Source organism: Falco naumanni, chromosome 10 (assembly GCF_017639655.2).
Source record: "Falco naumanni isolate bFalNau1 chromosome 10, bFalNau1.pat, whole genome shotgun sequence".
Lineage (NCBI taxonomy): Eukaryota > Metazoa > Chordata > Aves > Falconiformes > Falconidae > Falco > Falco naumanni.
This window is the reverse complement of record NC_054063.1, coordinates 19,979,884-19,995,288: the sequence shown is the minus strand read 5'-3', so window position 1 is coordinate 19,995,288 and position 15,405 is coordinate 19,979,884. Positions and strand designations below refer to the sequence as shown.

Genomic DNA, 15,405 nt, shown 5'->3' with positions numbered 1-15,405 from the left:
CCCAGGGCTATCTCCGGCTGCTGGATTCACACATGTCAAACATTGCTGGTGTCAGCAGCCCGCTGTGGTTTTACCATCGGTTTTCAACACAAACACACGTTAAATCCAATGCAGCTATGAAACCTGTGCTGCAGGAGAGTCTCAAAGTCTCTTAACTCATTCTAGGTATAACTGCTACTCTTCACAACAAGCAGTTGCCTGAGGCTCCCAAACAGCTCTTGCGAGGCTGTAATGAAGTTGTGAGTCCCACCAGGTCCTCGCTGGGGATCACCACCACCCTCATTGTCCCCTCACACACTTAAATAACACGGCGAGTTCAGGGCAGTCACAGTGATCTGTGCCATTGGCAGCAGTAACCGAGCTCCCAGGTGTGGCAGGGATGCTGCAGTGCCAGGGTTGAGCCCTGGAAATGGAAATTGCTGCAGGGCTTATGCTTTGCCACATCCTAAACACTTGGCTGGACTGGATTAGCCATCCAGTATAAGCGTGCTAGGCAAGACATTGTTTCCAGTAAGAAAATTTCAGAAGGGTTGACTGTCTCATGAAAATGTTCTCACTGACGTAAGTAAGATAGATAGTTAGCTTCCTTCATCCTTCATCACGAGTATTCTTCTCAAGCCTCAACTAAGAGGCAGAAATATCTGTTAAGGAAGGGCAATACTACCTGGGTCCTAATAATGCTTTTCTAGATCTGATGTCTGTGAGCAGAAACAAATCATTTACATTCCTTTGTAAAGCAAAATCAAAGCTCAAGATAAGAAACAGCAACTTTTTTCCAGCAAAATGGACGGAGTCAAAGCGCAGGTCACTACCCATACCTGGGTGGATTCCCAGTATGACTCGTTACAGCACCAAGTTTTTTTGCTCTTTGATGCTTGAATTTGTCTGACTGATGTTTTTGTGACCCACTTAATTTCACAGGCAGCGGAACAAGAACTGAATCTGCTCAGTCCTCGTTCATCCAAACCTGCAGCACCTCATCTCTGACACCAAAAATCGTCATCACGAGGCAAAAACAAAACCAAAAAAACAAACCAAGTGTGCGGAAAGGGACAGATAATTTGGTGCAGCCCTGTTTAGATTTGCAATGTCCTTCCACATGTCAGGGGCAATAAATAGCCTGCAAACTACACGCTTTGCCCAGGAAATTTGTTTGAAGGGGAGTTTGCAGACTGGTGGTGGTTGGGTCCTGGAAGATTATGGGTCTAAGCTGAAAGCGAGAGGCTCCAGCTGGAAATAAGGAGGAACTTGTCCTTGAGAGGACAGTCAAGCATCTGGGGGGTTTGCCTGGAGGAGCAGTGCCATCTGCGTGGAGTCCAGGCTGGCAGATTCTGAAATAATAGCGTTGCTCTGTCTGGACATCACATGCGTTATTCAACCATCCCCTTGCAACCTTTAGCACCCCAACCGAGCCTTCAGAGAGGAGCTGCTACCTGATGGGAAGAGCGCAGCCTCCCTGGACGCCTGTGTGAATGATCCTCAAGCACAGCAGGAGGCACACTGCCCCGGCATGAGTCCGCTCAGCTGCCTGAAAAGCAAAGGGAAAAACCAAATGAGCCCCCAGCCCACCTATTTCACCAAGACTCATTTCCATTAAATGCATTTCGTAACGCTGCTAACTCACATGTGCACAGGCACGTTTAGCTTCCGCTCCCTGGGTATCCAAATGAATCCCCTGCCCAGGCGCCCTTCCACACTAAGACCTCAGGCTGCACGTCAACGGCAAACAGCACCTTGCTCACCTCTAAAACGTGTTTCTTTTTGGACCCAGGCTTTGGGTATGGGTGAAAGGGTTGTGTTTGAGTGAGGAATAAATGCATCCTTTCCCCTGCTGCACCCCAGGAGCATCCAGGAGGTGGCCTGGGTCTGCCCCACGGGTGGGCAGGTCTCAGCAGGTACCTGCCACAGAGCAGCCGGGGGGTCCGTCCTTGTGCAGCCAAGGCTGGCTAAGGGCACGCTGTGCTTCTGCGGCGCAGGTCTCTGCGTGCCTGGCGGACACGGGTTATCTCCTTGCGGCCTCGTGCCGCTGATTAGTTGGCGCTTTCGCCAACCGCTTGGATGACGATCAGCATCAGCGAGGCCAGAAGCGCGCTTGCTAAAACAAACGCCGAGATTTCACGTGTGATCGGTGCATCACAAGTATTATTTGGGGTGATGGGGAGGGTTGCAGGCAAAGTGAGGAAGAAAACCAGCACCAGATGGCAGCCACAGCTGGATATTCGCAATGCAGATCCTTGTCCCCACCGAAGCAATCCGCACAGCTGTACCTGGAGGATCCAGCCAGCCCCGGGCTGGCCAGGGGCTGTGACACTGCCCTTACATCCTTGGTGTGCTGGGTTAAGCCACGGTGCTGTCACCACAGGGTCAGACACAGACCGCTGCCCTGAAAAAAGACAGTGGACGAGTCTAGATCCGAAAATGAGATGCTGCAAGCAAAGGTTTATTTTTGTGGGAGTTTGTTTTGTGTTGTTGTTTTTGGTTGTTTTTTTTAATGACTAACATGTACGATTAACCTTAAAGTTTCTATAAATACATCATATTTGGAAACACGTTTCCAATGTTTTCAAGCCTTAAATGTATCAACGTAAAGCTGGGTTGGAAAATGAGCACTGAAGAGAACAAAATTAAAGAGGAAACTCAGTGTCTAGGTAAAGGGAAACAGAAAAGAGTAAACAAATTTCATCCCTTGTAAAAACCAAATTATTACAAAACATGAACCGTTGTTAATTAGATCAAATAACAGAAGCGACTCAAGCAAGAATTCTGGTCTGACATCTGTCCCAACAGGATTAGTTTAAAATAAACGTCAAGAGGAATAAAATAAATAAGTCTGCTTCCTCTTAGCTTCCTTACCACAGAGGAATGAGTCCTTCTGCAGAAAAGCGCTGGAAAGAATATTTATAGACAAGGTGGGGGGGTGGGAAATGTTGCGTTCTTTCCAGACTTTAGAGGAAAACTAATGAGGAATCTGACCCAGGCATTGCAGTTCTCCCATGAGATGACAACAGACTGCAGTTCTGACCCTTTAACAAATAAATCCTCTCCCCGCAGGTTTCTTACACAGTTATGCCCCCACCCACTCCCCAGCACAGCAGTCCTGCCGGTGGACTGTGCCCAGCAGGGACGTCCTGCAGGGGACAGCCGGGGGCCACTTTGGGGTGCAGTAATCCTCACCAACCCCCCCTCACTAGCACCTTAAGGTAGCGGTCAAGTGGGTTATTCTCCAGCCAGGCCCACAATCATCCCCTTCAGATCACAATTTCTGATAACAGCTCTTGCAAGGGAGGAAAGTTAAATTACAGGTAAGCTTTCACAAATACAGGGCGGGGGGCTGGGGGGGGGGGGGGGGAGGAATAAAAAAGATATAAATAGTTGGGAGCAAGCAGTCTCTTCTTGTAGCTGGATGAAGTCCCTAGAAATGGGGTGGGCATGCAGGCAAGCCCTGCTGCTTTCCTTGATCCCAGTTTCCAGACCCAGACACATCTGCAGGGTTGCTGTCAGTGGACATTAAAGTGACTCCCAGTGTTCCCGAGAAGGGAGAGCCCTTTGGGAAATCAGTTCCCATGGGGTATCCCAGCTTTCATCTCACGGGGAGGAGAGAACAAAACCCAGCCATGCTTGTTTGCATGCATGAAAACAGCTAGTACAGTAAAATAAATGACACTAATAAGCCATATAATTCCCTTTTTATAGACTGTAATTATACGATGTGCTATGAATTCATCCCCACTTATTCACTGTGCTTCGGCTGGGATACAGAGGGGGGTTGTGACAGGGAAACATCCCCCAGCTTGGGACAGAGGGAAAACATTGAATGGCTAAATCACCCTCGCTCTGAGCAATTTAGGGTCCCCTCCTTGAGAAATTACTATCCTTGACCCCATCGATAGCAGAGGATGGCTGGCTCCCCTGCTTGGTGGGGTTGCACGTGTGTGTGTGAGGGAAAAGAGGGGGAAAAAGGTCTTAAGTAATGGCAAAGGGACACCTGAAAGGACACTACTCCGTAATGCTCTGGCCGCTGCTCGTGCTCATCAGCATGAGATTGCAAAGGACACCGCGCCTGCTTTTTAAATCAGGGTTCAAGGACTGCCAAAGAGGTATCTCATGCTGCTCACGGAGAAAAAACTGTAGCCAGCTTTGTGCAGTTCAGTCTCTATGTATTAAAAGGAACTGAAAAAAAACAGTATGTTCAAGGGACAGGAGAAAATCCAGTGAATTTGCTCTCATGCCCTGAGCATCAAGGAGCGGGGAGAACTCACCTCCTGTACAGGACGGAAGTTTTCCTGCCAGCTCTTCCCAGAGCACTTGATGCTTTCCAAACCACAACGCTCCCAGCGCGTGAAGCAGTAACGCTCTGGGAAGAGGCACAAACCGCTTCCCAGCAGGAAATCCTACTGAGTTTCCGTAACCTTCTCATTCATCAAGTGATAAATGCTGCCAGGTGCTGCAGTTCCCACATCTGTCACCCCCTTCCTGGCTTTCCTATGGGCTTCTCCGTGCAGATGCCTGCCCTCATCCCAGCAGAGAACCAGCACGATCACCGCTGCTCAAACAGCAGCATGGGAATAGCAGTGAGCATGGCTATGAAAAAAAGCTGGATTATTGATGGAAGTATCGTATTATGTACCGTATTATTTATGGGTGCAGAGAAAACTCAAAACAACGAAGAAAACCCCCAACAAACTGGCCGGTGTTCAGTAGGTATTTGCACAGGGGTCGATTTCTTTTTGGCTTGGCTCTGCCAGCTTGCTGCAAAGGCTGCGCAGAAAATGCAGCATCACCTGCGCTGGGCTTTGTGACACACACCTCCAACAGCCAAAAGATGAAATGAATCTTACACGACAGTCAGCTGGGACCCAGATAACAGCTATTTCACCCTGACATTCCCCGCTTAATAAGTAAGTACTGTAATGCACATGCTTCCTGTGTTGGGTAAGCATGAATCAATAAGAGAAGAACTTGAAAAAAATCCCTCCCTGCCTAGTGCTCGGAAGGCTTTGTGAGGGAGCATGCTGCATCCTCAGCGCCGCGCCAGGAACCAGGCACTGGCAGCTCTCTGCTGCAGGATGCAGTTGGATGGGGATTTGCAAAGACCCTGGGGAAGGCTCAGTGGCCCTCCCAGCCACTACACGCAAAGCATCACCTCTTGCTTTCCTGATTCATTGTAAACCTCCAAGATTCTTGCGCAATTAACAGAAGATGAAGTTTTCAGGGATGTAGGCACCAGCTGCCCCTGAAACCAGGCACTCCCAATCCTGATTTGCTGAGCTTTTGCTCAATATCCTTTCAAAAATACCTCTCCATTAGAACAGTTTATTTGTCCTGTTTCTAATACGCATATCCCAGTGCTCCTGCTGCTATGGAGAGCAGAAAAATATTAATTCATCGAGATGCAGGCTTATTTTTCAGCATTATTAAATTGATTTGCTTTTAAGAATTATTGGGCGGTCAAACCCGCTCTGACTCCAGCTTGCTTTTGCAGAACACTCTGGAGAGGTTTATAGAGATATTAAAATTAAATATGAAGCCACAGAATAAATGATGCTTCCATTCAGCATATCTTGTAAATCCAGTTTAAATTGTTTCCTTTATTAAATACCCTTTCCTCTTAAAAATGGATTAACTGCTCTCACTGGAGGCTCTGACGGAAAAGCCATCTCATCTCTATAGCAACAAGTCACAAACGCACCCCTCGCTTCCATGCGAGTCACTTGGCTTCGTGGGAGCCGGGACATCATCCCATGTCAAACGTCACCGTTACAGCATTTCCCGTTATTAATTACCTCCCCAAGGCCAGGACCGAGCGCAGCATCAGGACCGCACATCGCAGCGGCGGTTGCTTTGGAAAGGTTTGCAGGTCCCATCCCGTCGGCAGGGCCAGCGGATGCAGGCGATTCCCGGTGAGGCAAGCAGCGCAGCCCTACTTCTCCGTGCCCCTGATTTGGGGCTCGGTAACTTCCCTTTTTCTCCTCCGCTGCCCTCAATTTTTCCACGTTGCCCAGCAGCTGCTCACCTTGGCAAGCGATGCGGTGGCCCTGGAACTTGCCATTGCTGGTGGCCGCCCCCAAAGCCCTGCACGGTGGGGTTCAAAGCCAGGTGCCCGCCCTGCAGAGCTCACCCGGCTTCAGGCTGGCATTTGGAAATTGGTACCTTCAGCCCTGCGGTTAGACCCCCCCGTGGTGTCACAGGGGGAATTCACGGACAAAGGGCCGGTGCAGCTGAATTTCTGGGATCTGCAAGAGAGCGGAGCGGTGTGGTCCCGGCCAGCCCCACCAAGCGGGCTCCCAGCACAGCTCCTTTCCCAGGAGCCAGATGGGAATTACCTTTCTGCTGATGGCTTTTATCGCAGGAGACAGCCTCTGGAAACATACATCTTGATGTTTCTGGAAAAACGGTGCTGTGCAGGGTGACCCGTGGCTTTCTGCTGCTCTCAGAGCCCGAGGTCACAGCAAGAAAATGTTTTAGCCTCCAGGCCCAGCAACACAGGCGCAGGGCTGTAGTGTCTGGCAGAAGCAGCAGCTAGGGATGAACATTAAAAACTTAACCTCATTTTTATTCTACTTCAAATGAAACAGCCGGTAATGCAGCAGGAGTAATACAAAAAAGGGCTTTGAGGTTGCGAATGCTTTCCCATCAGATGGTGCCTGCACCAAGTGGAGCTGGCACACCGGCTTTGCTGCTGGTACCCAGCTGAAGCATCCAGAGCAGCACTCACCCCGCAGTGGCAGAGCCAACATCCGCACGGAGGGATCAGAGCGCGTTTGCTGTGTTCTCTTCCCCTAAACCCCCAACAATGTGGGCCAGGAGTTTTTCCTGTATTGCTGGGGTGAGAAGGGCACAGTAAGAACAGGGAATCGCCCACACTACAGGTCCCTGGGGACACCAGGTTAACACGGAGATGTGCATCCCTTCTCCCTGGGTGGCACCAGCTCTGCCGGGGGCTGATCCTGCCAGCACCGAGGTGGCAAAGCTCACGCAGACGGACGTGCTGCTGCTCTGGCACAGCTCATTTATCAGCAGCTGCTTTAGAGAGACCGAGCTGGGAGAGTGACTGAGTGCTCCGTCACGTTAATATGACAGTCCAAATTGCTCCCGTCTCTTGGCTGGGATGAATTTTGGCACAATTACAGTCAATTATAATTAGTGGCATTAAAGCAGCAGTTAAACGTAACCAGGAGCTCGTGGCTTTTGCTCTGGGTGGGAAGACACTTCAGCAACCGGAGCAAGCCTGGAACACCACTTTGGGTTTGCTTGGCTGGGAGATGTGGGGAGTGAGGCGTGTGGTAGTAAAGCCCCCAGGAAAGCCCCCAGCAGTAGCATGTGCCAGGAGCCAGCTGGCATCTTCCCCGGTGAAAGGAGCTACTCCAAAATGAAGTGTCAAGCCATGGAGGGAAGAGCTGCACCAGCATCCCCAAGACTACAGGAAGCTGCAGCAATAACACGGACAAACTGTCCTGTGCTACTGAAAGGACTGTGTTCCCAAAGCTCAGGATGTGCCTTTGAACACCTCCCACCCATGCAGTGTGCTTGTCCCAGTGCCCAAACCTTATTCGAAGCTTCCACCGGTGCCTGCACCCCCAACTGCTCCTGCCCAGCACCTCAAGTGCCACCTTGCTCCTGCAATTCCTGCAAGGCTGGCAACATTCTGTCACCTCCAGACACCACACATGGAAATGAGGGGACATGTGTCAGACCAGGCTGGCTCCACCAGTTACCTTAATCACTGTCAGGTCATCAGAACCAGATGCGGAGCCACCACGAGGTCCCCAGCCAACCAAAGTAGTGCAGGATCCCTGGGACAACAGACCTCTGCTTCACAGCAGGGTGAGCCCACCTCTGCTGACACACGGCATCACCTCCAGGGACGACCCTGTGGCCAGCACGACCCTGCCAGCGCCGCAGCAATAAGTCCCTGGTAGCATCAGACACAGTGCCAGAGTAGGAGTTCGCTGAATGTCACATCCAGGAAAGATGGATACTGCTCAGCGCAGCTCCCTCGGGTAGCAGATTTCAACAGTAAATCCAATTTTGTTTGACATTAATCCCAACTTTTCAGTCCACCACAGATTATCCTTTTGATGACGGCTCACCACATGGGAAGAGCTGGGCTAGAAAAGCTTTTTCTCCATTTTTTTTTTTTTGTAATTGACCCCTACTGTCCCCACCCGGCAAAGCACACACATTTCTGCTCCATTTCTGGCACCCATGCTACTGACCCCCTGGGCAGCCAAGATGCATTAAACACAACTGGAAAATTTCAAATTGCTTCTTTAACAAAAATCCAAAGCCACGGGGTCAGGAATATCACACACCTGCTGAGCCCACACCAGCATGCACATCTCAGCATCACAGGGTGAGCTCCTTACTCCCTTTGGGAAGATAATTTACAGCTTCATACACTTCACTACCAATGTGATTCCCTTTTTCAGCCTGAAATCTCTCATTTTGATCCGCTTCTCCAGGTTTGTGCCTAACCCACCCGCAGTTCCCTGCGAGGAGCTGTGCCGCAACAAGGCTCCCCATTAAGTGCAATGGGTGCAGAGAGCCAAAGGCAGGAATCCTCCAGCAAAACCCCTAACCCACGAAGTCGGCCAACCAGGAATCTGAAGAGGCTGCAATGCCGGCAGGGCTGCGAGGGGACAGCAGCTAAAGCAGTTTGGGAGCAACGATGCCGGCTCCTGCACCGTGCCCTGCCCCTCGGAGGGGACAACTTCCAAGTCTCCGGCTCAAGGTGACCCGGGAGCAAAGGATGCTGCGAAACCCAGTTCTGCAACTGCCCCATGCCATGGGCAGTGCCAGCAGCCCGGGGTCCCAGGTGGGCTAGGACTGCATCCGTCCCACAAACTACGCTTGCCACTCGCTCCCTCCTCTATAATTAGCAGCTAATTCAGCAGCAGTAATAGACATTACTTTTTCTTCCTGCTTGTTTTTTTTCCAAACTCATTCCCTCCCTCCCCAGGCCTGCAAGGGTCCAGTTCCAATTAATACACAGCATTTTTTATAGAAATAGCCAATTCCAAGGGTCAGCCACCCAGCCAAGAACTAAACCATGTCACCTCCCGCCACCTCGGCACCCACCCACGTGCCAGCCCGGTTACGCGAAGGGCACCGAGCCCTTACCAACGCCACTACAGTTTCAGGGTGAATTCCCTGATGCCCCCACAGAGCAGCCTGCAACAGGCCCCTTCCCTGCCCATGCCGAGCATCCCCAGCAGAGCCGCCACAGCCCCAGGAAGCAGCAAACACCATCTCAACAGGGAGTGAAAAAAATAATCATGGAAGTCGAAAGAGGAGCCTTTCCTAGAAGGCAGGAGGCAGCAAGGCATCGGTTAGTGCTGCAGAAAACAGATAAGGCGGTCAGAACACAAAGTTAACTACAGCCAAGGGAGCAAGGCTGGACCAGGCTGTACCCAGATATGCGGGGAGCTTTACAGAAGTTGTTTTATCACGAAGAGGAGAGATGCCCTTGCAGGTGCTGAGCCCCCCCAATGTTTACCCAGCAGGGAAACCTTGAAAAAGCCTTTTTGCTCACTGAGCAGCAGCGCAGAGCTTGTGAGACAGCTCCAGGGGAGCAACTACCGGGGACCGCGTGGGAAACTGCTGTGTCACCATCTGGAGACCACGGAAGCTGTTCTCACCGAGGATGAGCGTGTGCAAAAGGATTATGAGTCCTCTTGCACGTGCCAGCAGCTTTGGTCTTGCACCCCAAAACCTGCTGCTCACTGTAAGCACCCTGAGCTCGGCACCAGCTGACAGCTCTCACCTGTGTTTGAAAACAGGTATTTCCATCAGGCCATCCAGATCCCATTCCTCACAGAGGTGCTGACTCCACTGCACAATTTCAAGCAGGTTATTTTATTCCTCCTGCTCCCACCTGGGCTCCTCCTACGCGTTTTTGGGATGTCCATGCAGGCTGCATGGCTGTCGGAGCCACCCTCTGTGTGTGTGCAGTGCTTGGTGCTGCGGGGCAAGGAGGCTCTGACAGCAGAAGCTGATGGCAATACCACCAAGCGACCTGCCAGCTGCCTTCCAGAGACTCCAAGCAAGCAGCTTTTCCAAAAACAACATTTCAAAATGCTTACTCCCCGGGTTCCCAAAGCATGGGCTGATACACCAAGCCTTGCAGAGACAAGCTTTGCCACCAACACCTTCCCCAGTTGAAGGCAGAGACTTTACTACTCCATTGACAGCAGCAGGCAAGAGCAGATTGGAATCAATCAATCAGTCAAGCCCCCTGCCAATCCTCCTTCCACTTGCTTCATTTTCACTGGAAAACCCAACAGGAGCTCATCTCTGGGCTGCATCCACACCTCTCACCCCCTGACTGCCAGCACCCAAGTCTGCTCCCACATTGCCACCTTCCAAGCTCTCCCAACTCCTGCACTCCAATGGGTCCGAGTGGGAAGTTCCAGCGTGAAAAAGAACAGCACAGCACTGGTTTTCTAAATCAATACGATTTTTCAAATTTATTTTTTAAGAATTACTTCTAATATATCTTTCTCACAGAAGGAGGGTATAGGGAATGTTCTCATTCCATCTGTAAACACTGAAATACAGATCTGGGAAACCAGGGAAGAGACACAAAAAAGTGCATTTTACAAAATTATCAACTAAAATATATTTTACATGTATTACGTTTCAATTTAAATTCTACCGACTGCATTTTCAGTTTCAAAAAATATTTCCATATCTAATAGATTAAAAAAGCATGAAATATTTTCATTATGGATAAGACATTTCAATTCATTTACATGCTGTCTGCACAACAGCATAAGCAACCACGTGAATCTCGAACAATGTTCTTGGCCTGAAGCAGATTCTAACATGAGAAGAGTCAGGATTTGTCCTCTCCAGACACGGGCCAAAGCCCGTTCCAGACCCAGGATGAGCACAATTTCTCTTCTGCCTGGAGAGGAGCCAGGACAAAGGTGGGAGCAGGGGTGGGGAGGGGGTCAGAAGAAGTTTCAGTGAGTTACTGTGGTTTCCAAGGCTGGGTTTCAAACCCTTCCCTGACTGTGCAGCAACGCTCAGGTTTGCCTGGCAGGTGGGTCCTGAGCACATTGCGCCTGACAGCGCTGCCTGGCATGCCTGCCTCAGCCGGCACAGTCCCTACCAGCCACGCTCTGCATTCAGGGGTTCCCCTCGCCTTCCACGCCATGGCCCCAGGGGCTGCTGCTCTGCTCCTCCAGCACCCTCCTGCTTGCTGAGAAGGGGGGCCACTGAACATCCCCTCCCAGCAGCATCAGAGACTGCATCCTCCAAACCCCCTTGCACCCCTGTGGCACTTTCATCCAGGAGCCCGGAAAGCGCCCCTGACTCCCATCCTGATGCAGCACCACCAGCTCGGCAGCTCAACCATGTTGTTACACGAGACCACCAGTGCCCAAGTTAATTGTTAAGGAGAAATCTGAGCAATTACTTTGACACTAACAGTATCTTGAGGTACAAGTGAGATAAGATGCTTCACCTGCAAATGCTTGCTTGCACACCTAGGATCAAAGCTCCTGGAGCTGGGTGTTTTCCCCCAGGCTATGCAGGCAAGAACAGGGTTTTTCCAGCATCCTCTGCAACACTGAGCAGGCATCATCCACTGACAGCAGGGAGACACGTGCCCCGCTCGCCCACTGTGGCAGGTGCCAGATCTTCTCATCTCCTCTCAAGTCGTCGTCTTCTAGACATGTTCCCCTCTTTGGTATGTAAAGCGAATCTCTGGAGAACTCCTGCATTAACAAACTTTCCACGTAACAGATCTGATGCTGTCGGGTTTCCTCTCCAGGCCAGGCAGACATGCCGCCGTCACAGCGAGCCAATGAGCCCTCTGTCCCCACCATGCCAGCGTCCACGGGGAGTACAGGTAGTGCTACTTCCACTATAGGACAATATTAAAGCAGTATGAACACTTCCACCATTTAACAAGAGTTCAGAAGCCCCAAAAGACCAGAAAAATGCAGATCCCTAGTTTCAATGAGCAACTCCAGCCAGCAGGAACATGGGCTGAGATGGTGTCGATTCTCCTTCTTTACGTTAGTGCAATCTAGAAGCGGACTCCCAGCTTGGTGTGAGTGACTCAACGGACTGTTATGCTGTCCTTTGGTTTGCTTTAGAATTAACTTGAACAGTTTGCGTTAAGATAAACTAATGTCTATCTAGGACCTATACATGTAAGGCAAGAGGCAATATCTGTGGGGCTCGGGTTGCATTTGTCAATGCAAACCTTTACCGCTGCTCAGTTCCTTTCAGGAGCCAGAAAGCCACTTTGGTGAGCTTGCTCAGATGCCAGGAGGAGTTTGGAGGGGGGGAGGCTGCAAGGCAGCACTGAGACAGCACTGCTGATGGCTTCAACAGCACATCCAGGGGAGGACAGTCATGTAAAGGGGAGCAGGGGTAAAATTAAAAAAAAAAAAGCCTAAAAACACTCAAGAAAAGGGTTTGCTGTTTCACCCTCTAGCTTTTTCACGCTGAAGACTGATGCAGTTAAACAAGGACCGTAAACAACATTACCGGAAAACAAACTGGGAAGAAAGAGTAAACCCACTTCTGTCACTACGGTCTCTAAGCCATGAGAGGAAGAGCAATACTCAGAAGAGAAAATGCAGTGCTCGCCAGCGGAGCCCACTTTGTGTGCTCCAAGCTCGAGAGCAACACAGGCCTGCTGGTGCTGTGCTTCACGGGGCACGAGATCCTTCGGGGCAAGGTCAGGGCATCTGCGGCAGAGGCACAGCTCTCCGGGACACCGCACTGGGACGCAAAGCCTATGATCCTGCTGGCTCCCTCCGCTCTGCAAGGGAGCAGATTTCCAAGCCTGGCTGCCAAGCCCCAGTCCAGGCAGTGAATCACAGAACAGCGAGGTGAGGGGAAGAGGAAAATGAGAGAAAATAGGGGTGACCTCTTCCCCTGACAGAGCAAAACCTATTCAAGCACAACACAAGGCCACTCTGCATCCAGGCAGCTTCCAAAGCAATGGCTGCATTCTGAAGAAGCTGTCACCCACAGGGAATCCTCACAGTCTGTCCTGAGGGACAAGAGACTCTCCTGTGCTCTGCCAAGGAACTGTCTCAGACCTCACACTTCACATCAGGGCACGAAAACCACAGAACTGTCACAGCTTGACTCATATAACGCACCAAAGCATCCCTCCTGCACCTTTCCACCATTCCCACCAGCGATGGCTCTGGATTCAGTTTACTGGCTTTTATCCCCTGCAAACCCCTCCCAATATATGCATCTCTAGATACATATATAGATATAGATTTACATATGCAAGTACCTATATCTATATACATATATTTATTTTATAAGTATATATTTTCATTTATGCTTTTAATGAAGTGCTGTGCTTTCAACTGCTGCCTTCCTCCACAGGGATCTGCTCCTGCACACACTTTTCAGTCCGAGGGAAGAGCGCTGGGCGCTCTGGTCTGCAGGCAGCACAAGGTAAGTCGTCAGGAGTGCACAGATGTCCCAGACTGCCGGCCTGCCGTCGGCTCTCCGGTGCCGCTCATCCTCACCGCGGTCCGACTCAAGAACGGTGCTACTGCGGGTTTTTCAAGATGCGCCCGTGTCTGAAGTCGTAGACATGACGACAGAGGAAAACCAGCTCAGGGTCAGTGTCCTCAGGCACCTTGCGGTGCAGAGGTGTGGAGTACTCTTCTGAGGGAGGAACCATAATGGTTTTCCTGCCTGGGATCCCTTCAACTCGACGCTTTGCCAAGGCACAAAATCTGCAACGCAATTACATCAGAAGAGTTAGCACAAAGCGGTTTCAGCGCCTGCCGTTTGCGTCAGCCCGCCTCGCCAGGAGCCACAACACAGCTGCCCAAGGACACGGGCGGAGGGGAAGGGGAGTGTGGAGGGGAATTAAGCTTTGCTCAAGAGGACACAAAGTAGCTGTCTCTTTCGGTCCCAGAAATGGCACAACAGTTTCTATTTCTGTACTGGTGGACACCGTACAGTACAAGAGGAGATGACTGCAGTTAAACCACCTTGCTTTTACTATTTTAGCCTCGGTTTTGTTTATTATCCCCAGAAAAGGCTAATGCATCGGGCTGTTTAGGCAAACGAAGAATTTGGGATGCCTTCAGGAAGCATCTCTCAAAGGTGTCCTTGCCCACAACAGCACAAAAAAATTCCTGCCCACAGCTATTCCAGAGGACTGGGCTGTTAGGAAGGAAATAAGCTGTTTTGATCCAAAGCTTCAGTTTGGTTGGTTTTCATTGGTTGTTTTTCAGGTTTGTTTTGGGTGGGTTTTTTTCCCCCATTTGTTTGGATTTTATTTTTAGAGTTTTCAAAAGAAAAAGCAAATTTCAGCTTCGAAAGTTTGTAAAACAGTTCATTTCTAGAAATTCAAACAGCAGAGCCCTAGGCTAGGAGCAGGAGGACTAAGAAGAGTGCATTAGGGCTTAAACATCCTCTCTGTGGTAAGACCGCACAGTCAACAAGATGCACCCAGCAAAACTGAAGAGTTTTAGAGCACTATTTTGCATTATGGATTTGTGTGTCCATTTAAGCCCCGTTTTCATTCCGCCCTGTGCATCCATCCAAAGGATGGCAGCCTTGAACACGGATGCTTGGAAGCTCTCACTGACAAAGCTTCAATTCCATGAGCAAGAGCTTAACACTAAAAGCCTTAGTCACGACTTCGACTGACACCGCTGCCAGAACACCCTGGATCCGCGAGCACGGACACTAGTGTCTAGCAGCAACTCTGGCAAAAGTGCATCAGCAGGCTTTCTGGCTAGCTATGGCACCTGTGTACCACAGGGGATGGATATATAGGATTATTTCCTGCCTTGCTTACTTTTTAGCTCCAAGTTACAAGTATTCCTGCACTGTGCTCCACTGATGTCCACACACTGCGGTACCAAGGTCATACAAGTACCAACACCTGTGAGCCCCTTAAGGCATACACACACATTACACATAAACACGTAATGAATCTAGAGTGGAAGCAGCACTCACAGGCTGGAGCGCCGAGAGTGACTTGTACGTAGAGCGAGTGTAATTCACCCAGCTCCATCCAGCTAGACCAAAGTCTGTAGGGCTGGGACAGTTCTACTGCGTGATGGCTGGAGGTGTAAAGGGTGACAAGAGCTGGAGACAGGGGAAGGTCTCAGGAACAGCGGCAGGTTAAGAGCACCACCTACCTGCAGTACTCTGCAAAGGTCAGCACGTAGCATTTCTCCTCTATGCAGGCAACGCTGTTTTCATCCTGATGCCGGGATGCAAAGATCTCATTCTACAAAAGGAAGGAAGAAGGAGGTCACCCAGCTGGCCAGGAGCCCCAGGGAGGTGCGGCCGGCTCCACACCCTCACCTTAAAGGGGAGTCTATCAAAGCATGCTCACAGCAGGTACTGTTTAGAGTCACTATTTCCCATAACCCAGACACCTTCCAGGTGTTTTGGGAC

The 15,405-nt window shown here is 50.5% G+C and overlaps 1 protein-coding gene across 1 annotated transcript in view; it reads right to left on the bottom strand.

Annotated features, from left to right (window-relative positions):
- Positions 1–10,451: 10,451 nt before the first annotated feature.
- Positions 10,452–15,405, bottom strand: part of BAHD1 (bromo adjacent homology domain containing 1) — a 40,487-nt gene continuing 35,533 nt past the window's right edge. Inside the window, exons 6-7 of the mRNA XM_040608975.1 lie at positions 15,144–15,235; positions 10,452–13,721 (exon numbers count right to left, since the gene is read on the bottom strand). Coding sequence (XP_040464909.1) covers positions 13,532–13,721; positions 15,144–15,235 — 282 coding nt within the window. The 3' untranslated portion in view covers positions 10,452–13,531. The remainder of the gene's footprint in view (positions 13,722–15,143; positions 15,236–15,405) is intronic.